General features: G+C 38.2%; 1 protein-coding gene across 1 annotated transcript in view; it reads left to right on the top strand.

The window, feature by feature from the left end:
* Positions 1-1,861: 1,861 nt before the first annotated feature.
* fras1 (Fraser extracellular matrix complex subunit 1) overlaps positions 1,862-23,080 on the top strand; it is a 352,266-nt gene continuing 331,047 nt past the window's right edge. The window contains exons 1-2 of the mRNA XM_015373599.1: positions 1,862-2,301; positions 9,681-9,712. Coding sequence (XP_015229085.1) covers positions 2,232-2,301; positions 9,681-9,712 — 102 coding nt within the window. The 5' untranslated portion in view covers positions 1,862-2,231. The remainder of the gene's footprint in view (positions 2,302-9,680; positions 9,713-23,080) is intronic.

The raw sequence follows: 23,080 nt of genomic DNA on the forward strand, positions 1-23,080 counted from the left end.
CATGATTTCTTGCTTCTACTCAGATGTTCTGCTGAATCAGATGTCTTCTGTCAGGAAAATAAATAAAACATTTAAAGTGTGTCTCATACTGAAAAAATAATGCAACCTTTTTTGGCATTTACTTAATCATAGTTACTTTAACACAATGATTTCATGTTCACAGTGTAGGACATAAGACAATTGTGTTAAACTAAATATGACTAGGTAAATACCAAAAGCGATTGCATTATTTTTTTCAGTGTGTAAAATGTCATTTGGAGTCTCATACCTCAGCTGAAACTATAACTGAAAATCCACAATAGATTCTCCAACTATTGCATGGAACAACAAAGGAGTTAATTAGAGAAGCAGCTTCTCTTAATGGCAACTCTGGAGGAGCTCCTGAGATCCTCAGCAGGGGCAGAGCTAGATGGGGCCAGGGGTGGCCATGGCCACCCTTAGCCAATCATTAGCCACCGCTATGGCCCCCCCTACCATTTTCTTCCCTCTGATAAAGATGTTGGCAGCTGTAATACTCTCAAGTGAAATGTTCAAAACATTAAAATTTTTCATATATTAACAGTTACTTGACAACTATCAAATCAAACAATCTTTATTGTCACCTACAATTTACATTGCAATCGAAATTTCAGTTTCAGTACAAACCGTTCATCACAATACATCACATACATTGGGGTGGGGGGGGGCTGAGAGGGGGAAAGGAACTACTGAGGCCATGCATGCAGCGGAACGCTGCTAGTAGCACATTCTTATGGCTTGCCAGGTTCCCACCGATTACGGTTTTATGGAAATGCAAGTAATCTAGGAATCTTTGGTTAAATCATAAATAAATATTTTAATAAAAACTTATTAAATAATCAATTTATGACTTAATTGATCTCACAGTGAGGAGATTTGCTTTATGTAGATATTAGTACTTGTAAATATCAATTTCATGCAAAATGATTATTGATAAAAGTAGGTAAGTAATGACAATGGAAAAGATGTTAGCCCCAGAACTTAACCCTGAAAGAATTTCATCCACTATTCCTTTTATCTAGGAAGAATGAATATTTAAATATATGCATCTATTTGTTAGCAAAGGCTTTCAGAAAGTATAGTTAGTCTTTATTTACAAAATATGGATGTTTTGCTTGTTAATTTTCCTGATGGAACAGTATAGATTGACCCTGAGGTTCTGGTGCCTATAGCTTTTGGCCATTGGTTGTTATTACCTGGCCACCCTTATAAAAAAAATTCTGGCTATGCCTCTGATCCTCAGATCAGGAGACTTTGTTCACAAGACCAATCCTGTTTGTGTTCTCTCCAAAGCTGGGCTTTTATTGAACAGAAAGGAGAGAGGAACTGCAAACAGAAGAAGACCTGCTATAGTCAAGAGATGTTATGTTTGATAGAAAGCTTTACATGATATGCAGCAGTGGAATCTGACCTTTCGTTACTCTAGACCAGAATGGCCTAGTCAAAGTCCACACTCTGCATACAGAATCTCTTTATAAAGTCTGATTAAGGTTGAGCTATTTTATGAAAAGGGGTAGGTGACTGTAGAGTTCAGAGGTGCTGAGGCAGAGTAAAAGTGTGAACCAACCACAGGTAACCTGTATGGAAGTGATTCATCATTAGTTTAGTAAATCTCAGATTCTGCAGCAGTAAATGGGATTAAACCGATGATCCAAATTCCTCTCCGCTGTCTCGCTCCCTCACGTTTAATCCCCACAGGAGCGGAGTCCCCATCATGTGAGATTATGATATCTGCGAGAGGGAGAGCGAAGGGGGAGGTAGTGGAGGACAGAGGTGGGACGTCCTCCTGGAGAGAGGAGGGAGAGGAGCGCAAGAAGTGGCTGCGAAACAGCGCGCAGCAAAACTCCCACCGCCTCTCTGTGCTCCGTCATGCGCCCCGGCTTTTAAAAGACTCCCGGCTGCTGCTGGGGGGGCAGCAGATCTGTTGATGAGGCTCTGAAAGTCAGAGTTGTGTGTGAGATCGAGCAGTGAGAGCAGAGAGCAAGCGGAGAGGGGAGGAGAAGGATACTTTTTCAGGTTACCGGATCGCGCTACATTCCAGCCCCAGAGCGCTGCGCTCAGGAGCGGAACCCGGCGCGCTGCGTCTCTCCCGCTCCCATCGGATCTCTGCTGTTTGGAAAGCAATGATGCGCAGAGGAGATCACATTTATTTATATTAGAAACATTAAAGAATAGAGGGTTTCTGCTCCTGAGTGGATCTGGATTTATCGACCATGAGTGCTGGATGGTGGATGTTTGCCGGCGCTCTGGTGGGGGTCATCGCTGTCCCCACAGGGGCACACGGTAGGTCTTTTTTCTTTTTAAAGCCTGACCAGTTGTCCGGTGTGCTATGTAGGTCAGGAGTTGTGGAGAGCAACAATGCGCCTCTACAGCAGAGGAGCCTGGAGTAGATCTGATTGTTGGCGATTTTTCTGCACACTGCGCTGAGATGAGACTGTGGTGGGGAAAGGAAAGTTGTGACCAGAATGATAACTTCACATTTCTCTCTGGAACAAGTGCTTTTGTGTTGCAAATTTTTTGTCAGAGGCTTCAACATCGCACCGTAATAACGCAAAAGTCCAAAATCAAAAATCCCTTTCAAAGAAGGTGATTACAAACACCAAATCAAGACCAAACTGAAGTCATTATTTTGAACCAAAAGTAAATCATTCAAATGTTGGCAGTTAATTAAGTTAGGTTAATATAAGGATTTATTATATTCTATTTCATTCTATTCTATTCATAATCCAGATAGAAATCTCCTACCAGGGTTTATATCTGGGTGTAGAGATCAGACCTGAACCTGCAAAGATTCATAAAGACTATAAAAAAAATCTGCCTTTTTCTCACTTTAAGAAAATCAAAATGATAAGAGACTAATGTCCCAGCATAGAAAAATAATGAATGCATTCATCTTTAGTAGAAGTGATCACTGCAGTGATATTTTCACAGGTCTGCCTAAAAAGCTGAACAGACAGCTGCAGCTGCTCCAGAATGCTGCTACCTGCATCCTCACCTAAACTAAGAATAATTAGAGCACATCAGTCGATACTTCTAAATTCCTTCCTCTGGTGCACAGACTCTCAGAAAATAAATGCTTCTGTTGGTCTATAAACCGCTGAATGGCTTAGCTCCAAAACACATTACTGAATTGTTGTCAGTGTATCCTACTGTATCTACCCTCAAGATCTTTAAGGTCTACTGGCTCTGATCTATTCTGCACACCCCGAACCAAACACAGAGAAGCAGCTTTTAGTTATTGTGCTCTGATAATCTGCAACACACTACCAGAAAACTGTAAAAGTGTTGAAATTAATTTAAATTGAGATTAAAATGTGTTTAGAGTGGCCTTTGCTTTGCTATGTTTTAGTCAAATAATTTCTTATGCAATCATCTCATTTTATGGATTTATTGTTTTCTCTTTCACTATTTGAGTTGCTTTTTCACACTGCAATTTTCTTTTTCTCTCCCTCATTCTCACCACTTTGAATTATTCTACTACTGAAATGTGCCATATAAATAAACTTTCCTTGCCCTATATTTCATTCTCAACAAAAATCAGTTGAATTTATTCCAATTCAAAACTAATCTGAAATACAGTGCAGCTGAATTCAGTTTATTATGCCAACGCATAAAAAATGAACCAAAATAAGCTCAGCCAACTAAATACGTTGGTGTTAATGGATGGCGGTTTGCATTAACTGACTTAATTTGTAAAAATCCCCACATTTGAACAAGCATCAGGCGACAGTGGACATGGATTATGTTGATTAGTAACTTTTCAGCAATCCCTTCTCCTTAAAAACCTCATGGAGAAATTGGATGATAGACTGGAGTAATTGTGTAGCTTTGCAGCAATCCCTCCACCTGGCATGTGACGACTGGATGATTTTATTGCATCTAGCCACAAACTTTTTAGCAAACTTCCTCCACATCAGTATAGTTAAAATTAGATCTGATAGAGTAATGATTTCATTTTTGTGGTGACATTGGAAGAAAAAAACTTCCTTCAGACTGTAAACACCTTCAGGCTCATTGGAGGCATCTGTCTACCATGACACTGAGACAGTAGATGCTAATAAAACACAGTGGAGCAGAAGTGCTCTCTGTTTAAAATAATATCTAGAGCATTAATGGCATTAATTAGCCCATATCACCGACACAAGCCTTGGGTGCATTTCTACAAAAAATCTACAAAAAAAAAAAAAAAAACACTGATTATATGAAGACTTCACATCTCTTGATCTGCATTTCTGCAAAACTTCAAAGTCAGTTGAGGAATTCAAAGAGGGCCTTGACTGACTTAGGATCAGCCTCCACTGCGTGTTTGCTTTATTAACTGCTTCTGTTACCACATGAATCAGACTATATAGAAATGTGATAGGAAATGCAGCTTCTTGTCTGAGTTTTGCATTTTTGACCCTCCAGATCCAAATAATGTAGAAACATTCACTGTTGCCTTCATACGGCTGCAACACATAAAGAAACAAAAGCTTTCTGTTCAAATACAGGATCCTCTCGCCTCATCTCAGAGCATTTTATAGAGTACACAGCAGATCTGTGCTACTGCTTCCTTTCTCTTTCCTTCCTTAAACCTTTTAAATACTGCTCACCTGCAATAAAGAAACGATTTAGGCTGAAAACTTTCTCTGCTCATAGACTCTGACTCCCAAAGTCATTAACCGCCTCTCCTCATCTCGGCACACATCCAATGTGCTTGGCAGCTGCTGCTTCAATAACATTCAAACTTTCATGCTCCTCTGGCTTCCGTTCCTCTGAAAAGAAAGCACGCCGGCTATAAATGTTGGAGTGTTATTGACGATGTGTGCTGCAGGTGGATTTTACAGGGTGATGAACGAAAGTTTGTAGTCAAAGATGAAAATTGTGCCTTTTCAGCTCAGGTTCTATTGTATTCTGCAGGCTCATTTTCCAAAGGTCATAGCTCACCTTTGTGATTATTTCAGTAAGTAATCCTGCAGGGGTCCTATTTAAATAATCCTCAAAGTGTCTTTGAAGTTTGGCTGCACTTGCTTCTGACGGAGCACTGATTTTAAAGATCCAAGAAGTTGGAAACTTTTATTTTAAAACTGTGGAAACATCTAAAGGAAAGATTGCCAGAAGTGTTGGCAGGAAGAAAAAGGCAGTGTTGGTGTAACATTTATGTTCCTATGTTATACTGAATAAAGTCACAGTATTTTATTGAACTCATTTCAAAAGCTTTTACAGGCAGATCCATCATTTTATAAAAGAAGAATGTGTCCAAAGGATATTTGATCTAGACGGCTTTTCACTTGGGTCCAGATTGGGGAATCTGAGGCGTAGTGCTCCAACTGCTTGTGCTGAGAAATGCACAGAACTTCATCAGAATCTTTCTGATTTGTTAGAAGAATAACTCACATATTTTCTTGAAGAAAGGAGGCTTCATTTCTGCTATTATTTTGTCTGAGTGTTTAGAAACTCTGCAGCTGTGGCAACATAAACCCATATCACCCTCATAGAGCTTTCCAGGCCTCTCACCTTTAAGTTTTTGTTGATCCAGAAAACTGACTCTAAATTTCATCCAAGGTTTTTTTTCTCCATTTGTTTTGATGCAAACTAATGGAGGCTCTTCTTAGGGCTGAAACGTTTAATGGGATTTAATCATGGTTAATCAATTATTGAAATAATCGTCAATTAATTTATTCATTAAATTGATTTTTCATCTGTCAATATGCCCTATCCTGAACCCCTTAAGTGGAAACCCCCTTAGTTTCCCCTGGATTCATTTCATTAAAAAAATCTTTAAGGATCCTTTTGGTGTCCAATTATTAATTGATTAATTGAAAATATGTTTACCCCTTATTCTACTTTTTCCAGAGATGTTTCACATTTTGGCTCAGACCCCAAGCTGTACCGACGTGTAGCACCATATATCTGTCTGGTTTGTATTATCTCAATATTTGGCTCTTAAATTGAGCATCAGCATCCACCATGCAATTGTAGTTAAGGATTATTCTTTAAATTGATTTTAGAGACTGTAAAAACACGTCTTTAGTTGACAGAGCAACCCACTTACAGCAGTAATTATTTAAAAATTGTAAAAAAAAATACATAAACATCATGCATTTAAGATAAAGAAACAAAAAAAATCTTCTTTAAGGAACCTTTTGGTGTCAAATTATTAATCAAAAAAATAATTGAGAGGTTAATCCATCAGCAAAATAAATGTTAGTTGCAGCTCATCCCTTTCCCCCCTTATTAGTAACCATTAGCAACACAAGGGGACAGTAGAAACGTAAACATGGACATAATGTGTCATTATAAACGTGCCAATTGGAAGGTTGTGATCGGATTTGGCTGAGTAACGCATATAATGTATTTGGACTGAGAGGGGTGGTTTATACTGATCTTCAATGAAAACTGCATCCATTTAAAGACGGGTTCTGATCGTGTCCCTTAGATTTTACCAAACTGATCTGACTGCACAGTGTGTGAAGTTTTTAATGGGCAGCAGCGCCAGGCAGCACAAAACCTTTGGGGATGTCATCTTCCTGTTTCATCCTTTAAACAGCATCAGCATCCACATGTGAATCTGAGTCTGTAGCTTAGCTAAACTTTAGCCTCACCTTGAAAAGGGCCCAGTCTGGGTTCTCAGATCACTTAGAAACAACACACTTCCTCGTTTGTTTTTTTTTTTTTTTTTTTTTTACAGTTCATCAAGAAGGACAACTTTTACTGTCAAGGTGTTTATGTTCTGAATCAGGCATGGAGGATGTAAACACTGGTCAGGATGAGTTTTCTGAGTCTGCATTCATATAAACAAGGATTTCATTTTCAATCTGAACATATTTGAATAAGATCAAGGAATTTTGCACATGTAAGCGTAGCTAATGACCATTATATTATACCAATAATTTAAACCAATTAGTCAGTTTAAGTAGATTAAGAGATTACAGCTGGACTCTTTTGTAGCCTCAGTTGTTTTGATGAGACATCTATTCTGAGCTAAAGTGGGATTCACTGACAACTTCTAGCTTAAAAATTAGAGAAGAGACCGTTTATAAGAAAGCTAAGAAAAATCTTAGTATGTTGACTAACGTTCATCACTTAAATCAGTTGTTTATTGAGACTGAGATCAACTTGTTCAGACCTTTCTATGCCAGATCCCAGGAAAACTTCTAAGAAAAGTGTACTTGTACTTGCTTGAAGCTCAAACTTTATCGACATGATATAAGAAGAATTTATATGAACATAATCCAGGGAAAAGATTTAACTTAAGACTGTCAATGATATGCTTTTCAATTTGTGTCAGAAATACCTTTCCCCAGTGCTTAGTTGGGCAGGAGATAAAAACAAGAGACCTCTATGAAACTACAAATGAGGTGTTAAATGTGTTTTTTTTGCCTTACAATGCCTACATATAATTGGTTAATTAATGCCTTGCAGGTAGTGGTTTTCATTATTGGCCGTCATGTAATGCAAACATCCTTTAAATGTTTGGCTAGAACAACTTAAATTGCCTGATTATGTGTTGTTGAGCTTGCTTTCTGCAATACGGACACAAAAAGAAGAAGTTAGGTGAAGAGAGCTGTTTCACATTTCAGCTCAGACTCAAAGCTTTAACAACGCGTAGCTCAAACTATATATCTGTCTGGTTTCTATTATCTCAACATTTGGTTCTTAAATTGAGCATCAGCACCCACCGTGCTATTGTAGTTAAGGGCTTCATGCTTTTTTCTTTCTTTTAAAGAGGGCTTAATAATCACTGTTCATGTTGCGCTAAATGTAAGCCAGCGTAAATCCTCTAACTACAGGGAAAGGAATAGCAGGTGTTCAATCAAAAAAGTTTCTACAAAAATCTAGACGGATACCATTGCATTCCCCTCAATGATATTATCACCTCATGCAAAGTCCAGCGAACACCTTTTCTGCGCTAATAAAGATTAAATAATCTTCAAGTTAGATTTTTAAAGGGGCCATAGAATGCAAAACCGAGGTTACATTGTCATAGATGAATAGTTCAGTGGGTGAAATGGACGTACAGAGAAGTTCAAACCCCACCGACACCTCCTTTCTCTGCAAATCTCACAATTCTAAACTTCCACCACAAAACAGGCGAATCCAAACGAAGCACCGAGCTGATGTCAATTCGGGGATGTTGCCTTATTTGGTTCTTGCCTGTACTTTTGTCACGCCCCGAAATTGACATACAAACCAGCCCACTGGTTCACTGCACCAAGAACATGAATAGAGGAAGATGTAGTACACCAGTTCAGCTGTTCAGCCTACAGTTGGGTTTACTTCTACAAGAATTACAAAGCAGGCAGTTTCTCTATTGAAAATGAGCCAGAACCACAGGTGCAAATGCAGTCACCAGGTCGGGGTCGGTAGCTCTGTCCCCTGCTGGCTCACTCCCCCCGTCGGCCGGAGTTCCCGGACTAGCCCCAGAGCTCACAGCTTAGCTCTGCTACACTGTAGTCGACCGAAATCCCGGACGATTTTGAAATGCCCCCTGGGCATTTTTTTAGGTATGAAAAGTAGGACATGTCCGGGAAAAAGAGGACATCTGGTCACCCACCAAATCAACAATTCTATGTTTCAGTGAGTGAGTGCTTGTTGCTATGATGCGTCATTGCTCAGCAGCTTTGCTTGTTGTAAACCAACCAATCAGAGCACAGCTCATCTAAATATTCATGAGCATACCATAAAAGGAAGAAAACTTGTCGTTTCATTCTGGGGCTTTAAACCAGGCTTGCATTAGGACTCATAGAACAGTAAATATGCCACTTTTAGCCCAACCAATGTTACACACCCGATTCAGTACTTAAGGACCAGCACCAAATACCCTATAGAATCATTCTATGACCCCTTTAAAAGTTAATTTAGAACTGACAGCATGACTTTTTTTTTACATTTATAAGGAATATAAATCAGGTTTTTATATCACCAGATGATCTTTAATTATGAAATAAATTAATTACTGTAATGCCGTTTCTAAAGTAAAACCCCCCTTCCTGACTTGGTGTACCCCACACCTTTAATCCCAGTATAAACAAACATGACACATTTAATGCACCAGGACTGATTTTTATTTTATTTTATTGTGCTTACGAGCATGTAAAATAAATCTCCCAATATGCACGCACACACTTTATAGAAAAGGTGAGGTTAGGGCTTCTTCAGTTGAACATTTTCAAAACGGTGCACTAATGGCTGTCTTCTCAGGTCTACATCACAGTAAAATGATAACGTAAAGTGACACTTTATCAAGGTTACAGTGACAACCAAAATTCCTTAATCTCTCCAGGATGACGGCTCTCCTTGTAGTCCTGATTTAGTTTCTTCTTAATCCTGAATAAGACTCCATTACAACACATCTTAAGGTGACATTCTCAGACTCATAACCTCACATGAAACCCATATGTGCTCAATATCGTGTCTGGAAAATATTTCACATTTTTCATGATTTCAGCATCTTTTTATCCATCTTCTGTTCTTCTTTGTGTTGCTAAGATGTATCGATCACTTTTATATCTTGACAGCTCTCAACAACCCACAACGGGATAATAAAAACCCAATCTAACAGACTAAAACGAATTGATTGCTTCCTTGTGTGTGTTTGATTTAAACATCTGCAGCAATTTTGGCTACATTCAGACCCGATCAAACTCTAACTACATCTCCTTCCTCTCTTTCTATCCTAGGAGCTTGTCTCTACGAGGGATCGCTCTATGCGGTAGGTGCTTCAGCCTTCTCTGTTGCTGTTTAACCCCTGGTTAAAGCTTCCACCTCATCTGCAAGCAAGTTTCGGTTCATCTGTAAACTCTAATGGTGGAAGTGCTCATGCATTATTTACGTGGGACTTTGCCTGGCTAGTGAGACTGACAGATGAAGCTGTTGAGTGTCTGTATGCAGAGATAGGTGATAAAAGGAGTACATATTATATCAGTGGGGATTAGTGTGCATCCTTTGTAAGAAATATAGCTGAGGAGCAGCGTCTCATCTATAATGCAAGCCGGATACTGACTTTGTGGATGATAATGGTGATGATGCGGCTTTGCGTCAGTCTCCCGCTGATCTGCTTGCAGAACGTTAAGCTCCTCTCAAAGAGAGAGAGAACTTGGAGGGTTTTTTTTGTTTGTTTTTTTTTTACCTCAGCTGGGTATTGGTGAAAAGAGCTGTGTTTTTTTTTTTATTTTATTTTATATGCTTTTAGGTATGCTGCTGGTTACTCAAATCTTGGCAGATGAAAGAAGTCATGTTTGGCTTGAAGCATCAGATATGGGAAGAGTCCTTGTTCCTGTGCAGGAGAAGCTGATGTTTGCACTCAGATGCCATTTATGCCTTTTTTTTTATTTTTTATTTCAGACCAGCTCAGTGAGTCAACTTTCACTGAATTCATTATGTTTTCCCCTTTGTGATGTATCATATTCATAAAATCTGAGGTTTTTTTTTATATTGAAGAGAGATAAATGGAGTGCAAACCATAATTAAAAACATTTGCTTCTTTCACTTTTCCTTTTAAAGCAGACTGTCATTCATCTAGAGTTAACAGGCCAATACTGCATGCATAGCAAAATAATAAAAGTGCCTCTAGAGCACATCATGTGATTTTACTTTTTAAACATATGCTCAGATGCTTGAACTCTCACTAAAACCTCTTTTTTGTTCAATTAAATAATGATTCCCTATCATCGCCCAGAGTGACCCAAATTATGCAGATAGCCTTCAGCTTGACACCTGAGGTGGTTGCGTAGATGGTCACCGCTTATATCAAGCTCAGTTTGTACTACGGTGTACATTTCAGGGCATCCTCAGTTCTCAGGAAAAAAAGTTGTCAGTTCTCAGGTATTAGGAAAACTGTCAGACAGCAATATGTTCTTTGAAACTCAGCAACATGCAAACATGCTGAAAAAGGCACCACCACTATCGTTACGTTCACAGGAATCCATATTTTTGCTCCTATGCGACCAATATCTGACTCCTTCATGCCGGTCTAAACTGTCTTTTCACCTTTTCCCCAAGTGTCAGCAGTCTGAACAGTCATAGTTATGCTCTGCTTTTCCGTCTGATGATTTGGCCAAACTAGTATCATCTGCCATTGCTGAACAGTTTAAAAACACCATCTGCTAGATCTATTTAAAAAGATATTTTTTTAATAAAAAAAAAATTAATTGAACATTTCTAGTAACAGTCGTATTATTACTGGTGTAAAAAGTTCACAGCTGTGGGATTCCTACTTTCCTCTTTCGTTCACTTTGTTCTAAACTGTTCAGATCTCATTGCTGTCATATTTAATTAGTAGTATGAACAACCAAGCAAAGAATAATAATAAAAAAAAAACTGAAGGATTTTATTTGATTAGAAAATGGTAATGTCATGATTTTTTCTAAGGCTCGGACCAACATGCAGTGAAACCAAACAGAGAGACACGGATGAAAAGTTTGACGGCTTTTATTGAAGATGATAAACTCGGTGCAGAGTTTCCCTGAACTCTACTCAGACGGAACTGGAAGGGGAGGGGAAGACAGACTGTTAGTTCAGGCTCAGTGGGGAATTTGATTTGTTGATCTTGAAGGAGAGGATCTTATTGTTGACTCACGTTTCCAGAGAAGTGAAGGATCCTTGACTCCAATCTGTGTGTTGGTTTCCAGTGTTTGTCTGACTTGTTGGAGGGCGGAACAGGGTTTACCCAGAACTCGGACGGTGTAGGTGAACGGAGATGCTGATTGCCACTCAGATTTCCTGCTGTACTTGAACGGGACGTGGTGAAGATGATTCCCTTGCTCAGAGAGTAATTTCAACGTCCTCAAAGGAGACTGGATCCAAACCTCCTGTTTGAATCCCTGGCTCAGTTTAAGACTCAGTTGATCCCTCCTGGGAGAGGAGGTCCGAAAAGGTCCAGTTTGCAGGATGACTTCCTGCAACTGGCAAACACTCTGCCGTCGAGGTAGCGGCAATCAGCAGCTTAAGAACACTCCGTTAATGAGGTAACCGTCAGCAGGTGTGTGAGGAGGCGAACCGGAACCAGGCGCCTCCTGTTGGTGGAAGGGAGACAAACACAAAAAAACAAACACGCAGACAGGAGCCCTGACAGGTAACCCATGTTGTACTGCCCATGTTCCAGAGCTCCCCCATTGAGGTGAACTTTTTTTTTTGTGTCTATGTACACAAAAATGGAAACCAGGATGTTTTCATATACAACAAGTTTTAAAACTTTGCCATTTTTTGTGTGAAAAAGGTTGCCATCTGATGAAAACAGTAGAAAGACTTCCAAACCTTTACAGTTTTCCTAAAATATGTAATGAGAACAGGGCCTGGTGGTGTTGGACCCGGAGATTCCCATCATGTGCAGCTAAAATATGTCGCTATGTACTTTTAGGGAGAAGCGCTAAATTGTTTTGCAGGAATAAACCAAATAATCTGTTGTATTCCTCAATAAAAAAATGGCCTGCAATTGTCCAGTATTTTGTAATTACTTTCAGCATGTTGGCATAAAAATGTTCTTTAAGACTTTAACAGCTTTATCTACTGCAGAAATCTAACATATTATTTTGCTAAAATACTGTTCAGGATGGAGAGGCTAAAATATATAGTCTGTCAGGCTTTTAAAGACTGCTGTCATGTAAATGATGTAGACGTATAATTTTCAGACTTGCCAACCTTTCCCATTGAGCAATGGTGCCGACTCAGAGTTTTGGCTTTTGTCCCAAAGCCTGAAAGCTTTAAAATACAGGGATCATAAAAATTAAGTCAGAATCATCCTATGTAACAGGACAGATGTATGCTCCAAGTCTTAAAGCCAGTTAAATGATTAATCTGAAGTGAATAATGATGAGTGTCTTGTGATCTGATGGTTTAGGATGTACTGAATAATATCTGGATCCTATATCAGATGTGGGAAAGCTGCCCAGGGTTGGGTCACACCACCTTAAAAAGGCAGTGGCGACCTGGTTTGAACATGTCAGACAAGATAAGCCTTCTGAGGTGATTCCGATCTGCAAGTGGTCGATACTCGTTTAGATTCAAGAACCATTAAACCAGCATCAGGGAGCTTGGACAGACTGGCAGAATGTGAAGTGTTTTTTTTTTTAGCAGCTTTGCTCATGTTTTAGTTCAACAATCTTTAAGCATTTCTCTGCCTGGAATTTACTCTAAGGATCTGAGGAATGATTAGCTAGGCTTCAACAGAAAGTATTGGCTGTAAAAATGCTGTGAAAAAAAATGGGAGAAAAGTGAGCAGTTAAGACATTCAACATCAGGCTGCACTTTAAAGCTTGAGGAGATTTCTGTCTCCTTTTCATAAGTCAAATCCAACTGAAAAGGAATGAAATCTCCTGCCTTCTGCTTTAGAAAACCACTACCTGTGTCAGGCAACAACTGGTAATCTCTCTTAAAACACCTTAAAGACAGTTCTCTGCACTGCAGTTGTGGTTCCCAGGCTGAATAATAAGGAACTCCAGCTTGTTCTCCTGCTCTGTTTTCAGGATAATTACAGTAAAGCTCAGGACATACCTGCAATCATGTTAACGCACAAGAACACATCCTGCTTCCCTTTCCCCTGGCTTTTCAGGAGGGGATAATTTCTGAGAATGTAAAGGTAGCAGTTGTTCGACCAGCGAGGATCGGCTATAAAGAGAAGGGAAAGGGGGAGTAGGTTGAAGAAAAAGAGCAGGGGGAGGTGGGGGGTTGTGGCTAAAAAGGAGAAGGAAGGAAAACAGGTGGGATGTTTGAGCACGTCTAAACACCGTCATTGGAAAAAAGGTCCTACTTGAAGTTCAAAGTGAAGAAGCCCCACACCTGCACTGATGGGAAGAAATTAACACAGAAAAGAAAATTTGTTGATCGTAGTTCATGTTTCTGCCTTCAGGCCTCCCTGCATTGTAACTTTTAATTGTTTTTCCAAAATCAGAATTCCTTATTTAATTAAATGTTGGGATTAAGCTTGATTGATGATGGCACACTTTATATTATTGTATAAACAAACTGCGATCGCTTTCCAGTTCTGCTGGTGGCGTTGCAAGGATAAAAGAAACCAAACTTTAATCAGTTTTCTCACTTGGGAGAAGATCATAAATCCAATTTTTTCTGCTGTAAGAATAATTTCCCCCCAGTTTGTCTTTAAGTTCCCTCATTTGTCAAAAGAATAAAAAGATTTATTTTTTTCCATATTTTGTTTTTCAGTTCTTTATCAAACTCAGTATACACCTTCAGGTTTGGTTAGTTTTTTTTGCTCCATGTGTTTTTGTTTTTTGCTGCTTGTCTTTTCCACTGTGACCTCTGTCAGTCACTCTTTCTTGCTATTGTTTGATTCCACCAGTCTCCGTCCAGTCAGCCTAACATGTCATTACTTGACTGTCTTAAGGTTTTCCTGTTTTTTTTGCTCAAGGCTAAATCTGACAGATTTACTCACATCTATTTGTTTTTGGCCTTTTAACCATTACAATTACAGTCACTAAGAGATCACTGAATTTCCTTTGCACATAGCTTAACTCATTTTCAAGAAAACCTTTTATTGTTCTGTCTATACAGCACCTAACACCTTAAATTAATTGTGACCGCACCTAATCAAAGTGTCCTACTTGATATTCATTTTTAGGGCCACTGCCGGTGCATACTCTTATTGGTCTTGTTAGGCAGCTACTATGGATGACCACTGTTGATGACTGTTTTTAGTGGCTAATTCTACCACCCACTGCTGGCAGCCTGTGTTGCCACCCATTGTTTGCAGCCATCAATGCTGTTAACTGTTGGTGGTCTTTGTTGGCGACCATGTTACTTAGAGCCCATTGAGCTTAGCCACTTTAGGCTATTTCCGTTGCTCTCAACTACTTAGAGCCATTTTTAGTGACCACTCTTTGCACCCATCATCATTGACCTCTGTTTGCCTGTTGGTGCTAGTGGCACTTATGAGAGTAGCCTACTTGATGTTTTTTTTGGCAGAAAGTGTTAGTTTCTTCTCATTGAGGCAAAGTGGAAGAAGGTAGAGAAGGTCATCTTTTCATATTACTTTTCAGCAGTCAGTATTGGTGCTCACTTTTATTGGTTATTGCTAATTGCTCCATCCATCCATTTCCTAACACACTTAATCCCAAGTGGGGTCGCAAGGGTTGCTGTGCCTATCTCCTGTGCCTATCTCCAGCAGTCAGTCGGCGAGAGGCGGGGTTCACCCTGGACAGGTCGCCAGTCCATCGCAGGGCAACACAGAGACTTACAGGACAAACAACCATTCACTCACACACTCACACCTAAGGAGAATTTAGAGAAGCCAATTGGCCTAACAGTCATGTTTTTGGACTGTGGGAGGAAGCCAGAGTACCCGGAGAGAACCCACACATGCTCAGGGAGAACATGCAGAAAGACCCTGGGCCAAGAATCGAATCCAGAACCTTCTTGCTGCAAGGCAGCAGTGCTACCCACTGTGCCACTGAGCAGCTCTAATTGCTTCATCTTTTTGACAAATTTTTAATCTAATGTGTAACCTAACTGTTGGCAGCTGCTGTTAGTACCCACTGTTAAAGGTCAATGTTCGCAGAAGTTGTTGGTGCCACATATTGAAAGTAACCTACTCAATATTTATGGGCACACAGTGATGGCACACACTATAATTAGCAATTATTGGTGCCCACTGTTGGCTTCCACTGATGACAACCATTTCCTGTGGCCATTGTTAATGGTCACTGTTGGCAGCCATTGTTATTGACCGGCGTTGGTGCCAAATGTTTGTCCTCATAGTCTGCACCAAGGTGTTTAAAATTGTATGGTTTCACAACATTTTCAATCATACATATGAACAGTTTAAAGTCATTTTAGTGAATTGTGGACCCTTAAGAGTTTTTAGGTTGTTCTCTCTGTGAGTATTAGTTTCCTTTGCTTGTAAACTATTATGAAATAAGCAGCTGCATCATGTTATATAGCTTTGTTATATATATCTTTGTGGTAATAAAACATTGTGTTTAACTTGTGGTTATTGTACTGGAAGAAGCTCATACTAGTTGGTACATATTGGTATCGGCTATATTGTTTGTGATCGCTCAACATTTGTGCCTTTTCTAGAGTTTGTGCACAAATCAAACTGATAAGTATGATATTAAGGAGGCAGTGATTGAGTTTATATGAAAATATAAATAGTGTTTTTTTTCCCACTCATTCCCTGGCAAAGGATTTTAATGTTTTCCCCCCATTATTGTCCTCTTGGCTCGTTGGATGGGGATAAGCGACACAAACATTTTACATCATTGTTATAGTCCTTTTATTAATAGTATCAGTATTGAATTATTTTTGTAAATTAATTTAGCATAAAAATCAATATAAGCAGTGCATAATTTTAGAATAATGGAGGAGAGAGCCTCTACCCTCACAACTCAGGGGCACTTAGAGATATATCAGTGTACTATGCAGACAATAATAACTGATAATGTGGTTAGGTGTTATTCAGTTAGGTTAATAAAACAACTGTGACAGATACAGATGTTTGGTGATTTACTTCTTGTCTTCTTCTTTGGTGGGGCAGTTCTGCTTTTCTCCACTACCCAAATCATTGGATAACACACTTGTTGCTTATGTTGTAACTTTGTACCTGTGAGACATGAGATTCTAACCTATAACCCCATCTTGCAGCTTATTTCGTTTCTTTGAGTCCAAGCAGTCTGACACATGCTGCTTCTGTAAATATGTTTGATTGACAAGAAGAAATGTGGACTCACAGATGGCTGTGAATATCAGAAACGATGCTCTGCTTTGCAGCAGAGTTGAAATCGTTTGACAGCAGCCATATGGGAAAACTTCTTAAGGAGGTCCTCCAGCTCTGCACAGCCAACTGAAATGCATCTGATGAAAATCTTATATCTTTTAGGTGATTAAAAAAAGCACTTTCTGCGTCAAACTGTGGTCGGTTTGCATGAGATGTGCCCTGATTCTAAAATTAGTTAAAGGAAACTAAAATCAGGCTTAGCAGCATGTGCTGTGCATGCATGATGATGAAGGCACCACCACACGCAACACAACTCAATGGGGTACTTGATAAAACTGAATGTAATATTATTTTTAGGCTTTGGTTGTCTTCATTCTGTGTGTGATGGAGATTTTCTTCGGGGTCTATTGAATTTTACTCTCTGGGTAAAATAGATGTTTTTTTGGTAGCCATAGTCATTTAAATTTTCAACACTCACTGCCAGCTTGCTTTACTCTCTTCTCAGGAGTTGCAGGAACCCTTTCAGATGGTATTCGACTGCTGCACACATAATCTAGATGTATTTTTTATTTCTTTGTTATATTTTAATCTTCTAAACATTCATAATGAAGTGGTTTTATTAAAAAGAAATAGCAAGCCGCTGCTGATCCTCAAGCTGTATATATCAAGCAGCAGAGTGGTTCTTGCTTGACATGTACTTATCTCAACAGATGCATTAGAGGGGCTGATACTGTGTAGGTAAATATAGATAATGCTCCATGGTTAAGGACACATGGGTCTCTGAAACATGCAGCTCTTTGTCCAAATACACCAGCTGCTCCTGCAGGCTATAACTGACTCCTGATATTTCAAATCCCAATTTTTCTAGAAGTCAAAATATCACCAAAATTATCACCCAAAAAATAAATCCCCATCAAAGCAGAGGTTTGAATATTTGCACATTTGTAAAGACTTGGGGTTAAAAATAAAGTTAAATCAATATGTACAGCCTGTTTCTCTCCATCTGTCTACTTCAGTCACTTTATACTTGACAAATAGCTCATGGAAATCTGGATATTGATTTCTGTAACCAGGAAAATGCCCAGTCAGCAAACATTTCAGATATCATCTCCTATGCAGATCAATATGTTTCTGAACTTGTGTAAACATCTGTTCATGAAGTTCGGCTGTTTTCTGTTTTATTGGCTTAGACAACATTTTTTTCCTGCTTCATAGAAGCGGCTGAAAGTAAAGGCAGATGTGTCCATGAATATATGGGAGAACATCAATTTGTTGATGAAAATAAAATCATTGCCAAATGACACTAATCTGTATCCAAGGCACAAACTGTTTCACTGTAGTTTGAGCCAAAGTTATTTAGGAAAATATGTCTCTCACTATCGCTTTGGCCTAATCACCTTAAAATAGACTTGGACAACTTTTATTTCATTATATATACACAGAGTATATACAAAGCAAAATTTCATTTAGAACAGCTTTCATGAGATTTCCATTTCTTAAAGTGCAGCAATATGAATAGCTTGAAAGTAATTATTGAATGAAGATATATTAATAAAGTCTTTTGCTTCAAAATCTAGGCTAACCTGGAAATTTCCCCATCTTTAAAGCACAACCTCTCTTTCTCAACTCTAACTTTGTAATTTCTTGGACTTGTTTTCACCAAACATCCTATCCGCTCCAGCCTGCAATGTTCAATAACTGTTTCATTCCCAAAGAACTGCAGCCTTTTGAAACGCTGTTAATTTAAGATGAGGTTTATCACTTTTAATGAGCACCATGGGTTGTTCCACTAAGTTAGTCATAACACTGTAGGTTTTATACTTTTTAAACTTTAATTGTAGATATCATTCTTTGCACCTGCTGTTTGCAATTTTTAAAACACAAAAATATAAACAAAATCTATCTTTACAATGATTATTATTGCAAATGGTGTTGGTTGCAACAATAGGAAATTACTTTATTGATGATGCATAACCTGTATAACCTGCTGTCATATAACATCACTGCAGTTATTTTGGTTCCCTTTAAATTCGAAATGCAGCTGCTTGTTTCTCCTCTTACTCTGCTCTGTCTTCTTCTTGTTTACATGGTCCAATACCTTTTTTGACTCTGTGCGCTGACCTATACCAAGACATGTGGGAATGTTGTAAACAATTTAGACAACTTCTTAATTATGAATGTAATAAACCTTTACTGGAATATCCATAATCAAACCCTCTTATGGTTGCTTTTGCATGTTTCCACTAATAAGACATTTGAGACTGTGCCTGGGCTGCTCCACAACCTTTATGTTACTCCTAGTCAGAAGAAATATGTTGTAAATGTTAAACAGTTACTTCCAACCTGTATCTGTTTGAAATGCTCATGATTTTTTGGCTTGAATGTATGTCTAATGTATGGATTATTTGGTAATGGAAAATTTTACTCCGTTATTTGGATGAACTGCAGCTGGTATGCTGAGAGAAATGGATCACTGCCACTAAGTGGAGGGAGGTATACACAGGAATTATTAGCTCTCTGGTCACCTAGTTTCATTATGACATCATTTTTGCTGGGATTGCAAATCACATTTTTTAAATCTCTAATTAAGTTATTGTGCTCTGAATGTGGATTAACCTTCAACCCAAACCCGGCAGAACACCCTTTCCCACCCCAACCCGTTAATCTTTTTTTCCCTCCCTATAATGTTTGGCACTTGCATCATAATGGGATATCCTGACGTCAGGATAGAAAAGGATTTCAGATGTATTGTCTGGCTAATGTGAAGAGGTCTTCCTACTTTCTCAATTTTCACTCTTTAGCTAGATTTAGTCCACTCTAATTAAAGCAACACAGGGTCACTTTTTACCCTAAAATTAGCTTAATTTGAGTTTTAGTTAATCTTTTTTTCAGGTCAATATTCAGCTCTAGGTGTATATTGATGCTCTCTGGTGACTGCCCTTAAAAACTCAGCTATGTAACTTGAGGAGGACGAATCCATCACTGAATGGGTCATGTGACCCACGGCGCTGCTTTACAGCAGTATGAGCTTCTATTAAGCCCGAAAGATAACTAAGTTAAATAAGGCAACCAAACGGATATGACGCTTTCCTGATGAGGCATGTTTTGGTTTGCTGATAAAGGATTTCATCTAGAGGGGTGAATATGGCCTTTTTTCTTCACAAGGAACTCCAACTTCTTAAACTGCTGGTATAAAGTGGTATGATATCAGATATTTAATCACATTGGGAGATTTTTTTAATTACATGATAGTGCAGCGTTACCTTCAGGGGCACTAAACCTTGAAGTTTCAGGTCTAATGGCAAAAAGTTACACACCGGTGATTTAAAACTGAAACACTTATCAGTGGATTGTTCATTTATTATCACCCCCCACACCTGTGAAGTTGGTTATGTGAACTAACATCCAAGGATTAAAGCATGAAAAATCAATAAAAAGATGTCTATACTTTAACTTTTCTAAAGTTTACATTTAAATTTAAAGCCTGGTTCTCCGTTCAGGTTTCTTAGCTAGAAAATGACCTAATTGGGATCAAAATTCACAGAAACTACTTAGGCCTATAATGAATGCATCCATGCACAACACTATATCATGTATAATCATCAACTGAAATGGTTGCAGTCTTAGAAACACCAGCAACTAATTTTTTGAGGAAGATTTGCTAGGAAGACAACATGACTTCCTGTTCTGAGCCTAAGAGGAGCTGCTTGTGTCTCAAAGCTGCAGTGAGCTGAAGTGGTAATTTGTGTTTGTTGGGCAGCCACTTGTAACAACCATTAACACTTCGACACAGACAGTAAGGTTTTGAACTCAAACCTAAAGACTGAACGCTTAGAATTTCCAGGCAGTTTAACTGACTGGTTTGTGTTAAATAAGTGAAAGTTAACTGTTAACTGAGTGTGAAGCATTGATGCAGAACAGTGGGTAAACCATCCCTCAGGGAATGTGTTAATCATCTGTGTGCTTTAAATTGCCTAAAAGATGACATTAGATTTCATTTTATTGTATGTTTCTCACGTTATTCCACTTCTGTAAAGTTTTATTACACCTGTAATATATCTCACCACTTAGAGAATGCTGAATGGATTTTACCTGCTTGTGTGATATATTTATTCTGGCTCATAAAGCATAAAACTGCAAGACTCATGCAATCAGGGTTGCTTAGTTAAACAGATTATACTATTTCCATTTTTGCTTAGAACAATGCAATACTTAAATTATCTTTATTTAAATTCCAATATTGCTTAACAAGTATACTTATCTTTTAATATCTCAACATTTACTGTTCTTTAATTGCAATAGATGTTGTGATCTTATTGTTTTAAAATAATTAAAACTGTGAATATTTACATGATCAATGACACTTTTCTCCATATTAATCAGATAAAAAGATATTTATTTATTATAGTATAGTATTTCAGCCAGATAAGATATATGATCTACAGCAAAGTAACATCTTTTAATGTTTTTTATTAACAAGTAATTTAATTGTCGCCTGCACTTTTGCACCGTTTTTAGTGGTTTTTAGTTTAATGGTTACAACTAGAGAGATTCAAGTTTTTTATGATCAAAGTAGCTGCAGATATTTTCATTTAGATTTTTTAATTCTTAAAAGATTATTGGAATTAAGTATGTTTAATCAATGTATTAGCATGATAAATAGTAATTTCATGGGCAAATAAATAATTTCTCACAAGCATTGTAAATTGTAATTACTGGGAAACTCAAATTATAACCCAAATATCCCTGATTGAATAACTTGGCATCTGCATGAAAGCTAAATATAAGTTATAGTCCATGGTTTATTCTATCTAACATCTGCAAATTAGAAAAACAAAATCAAACCGCAGCAAGTATTTGGAATTTTTAGTATATAGGGTTTGGACCATTTATTGAAAATCTTAATCATGTCTTTACATTTGGCAGATAAAATATATTTATTTCAGGAAAAATACAAGTCAAATCTCTCTCCTGAAAGATTTTCAGGTTTTTTTTTTTTTTTGTGATGCAGAGTTTTGAGTTTGTTTATGGGCAAATAAACAACAAAGTGATCAGCAAAGGAACCGTTTTAAAATATTTTGGATACAACAAATTTACTTTAAAATTTTATTCAATAATATTTTTTAAACGAAAAAACTACGCTTAAACAGATATATTTTTATATTGGAAATATAAAGTTCTCAAAGGTAAATATTACTAAGTTCTCTGGCCTTAGCTGCAGATCCCCATTCATATATACATGCCGGCCATCATAACAAGGTTTAGGATTTCTTCTCGACCATTTTGTGAGACACAGAAATGTCGACCTTTTCTAATGCCAGCATATAAATTTTTTATTTCTCAAAAGTGCCTTCGTTGCTCAGGTAAAAATCAATCTTTAATTTTGCAGCTGAGAAGCATAACAAGCTAGAATGTGGAGCACAAAGGTGATCTGTCAGGAAAATAGTTTTGCTGTCATCATCAGGAAAACAATCTCAGGGTTGTGTTAATGCTGCTGCTTCCACACATGCTTCAAAACTGCAGTTTGATGAGATTGTAAGAAATACGGACAAACTGAATCCAAAGCTCCAATTGTAGAAGAACTAAAATTAGAAGTGACATTAAGATATTTTACAAAAGTTAATCTCTGGCTCAGTTTTCATACATCTGGCTATATCTCCTGTTGGTTTATTGGTGACGTCTGATATAGGAAGAACTAACAGGATTAAACTTTTGAATTTGTCTATGAACATACATTGCCTTTTCATGGCCCCTCTTTGGATTAGAGCACAACCTGTCAATTTTATTTTTCTGTTATGAGCAGGGCACGGCTGGCTGGGGTTTGTGCTGCTGTGTCTTCAACTGTGGGGCTGCAAAGCTCTGATATGATCACTGCAAAAGCCAAATCACCTCATGTCCCAAACCCTGCCTTCAACAAAGCAGTAACTATAAAGTCTGGACATTTTAGGGCTGCAGGATTGAAGGACGGGCATAAAACTAAGGAAAAAATGAAACAAAAGTAGCAACAGGGACATCATTTGAAGGATGACATGAAGGGACAGAGCAAAGTCGGGAGGGGAAATTCTCACAGCCGGGGCCCGACTTTACTTATTACAAATGGAACAGAATATCAGCGGTTCCTTCTTTTAGCCTGTAAACAAATTCATACCTGGATGGGTCTCTTGACATCTGCAGACAAGACCTGCAAATGTCTGACACAGGCCATCTGATATTTTTAGTTATAGCTGCCAAAACATTTACTCACAAATATGATGAATATGATTGATCAATTAAGGATGCATGGAGCCTGTAAAAGTGTTTTAATTAAGGGGACTCTGATGGCATTGAGAAGCTGCAGCAGTGGCAGGATGCTGCATCTATGAAGGTAGGACCTTCCAGCTGCTGTCAGACTCTTCATAAAACCCTCCAGCT

The sequence above is a fragment of the Cyprinodon variegatus genome, unplaced genomic scaffold (genome assembly GCF_000732505.1).
Source record: "Cyprinodon variegatus isolate N-32 unplaced genomic scaffold, C_variegatus-1.0 Scaffold89, whole genome shotgun sequence".
Classification (NCBI taxonomy): Eukaryota; Metazoa; Chordata; class Actinopteri; order Cyprinodontiformes; family Cyprinodontidae; genus Cyprinodon; species Cyprinodon variegatus.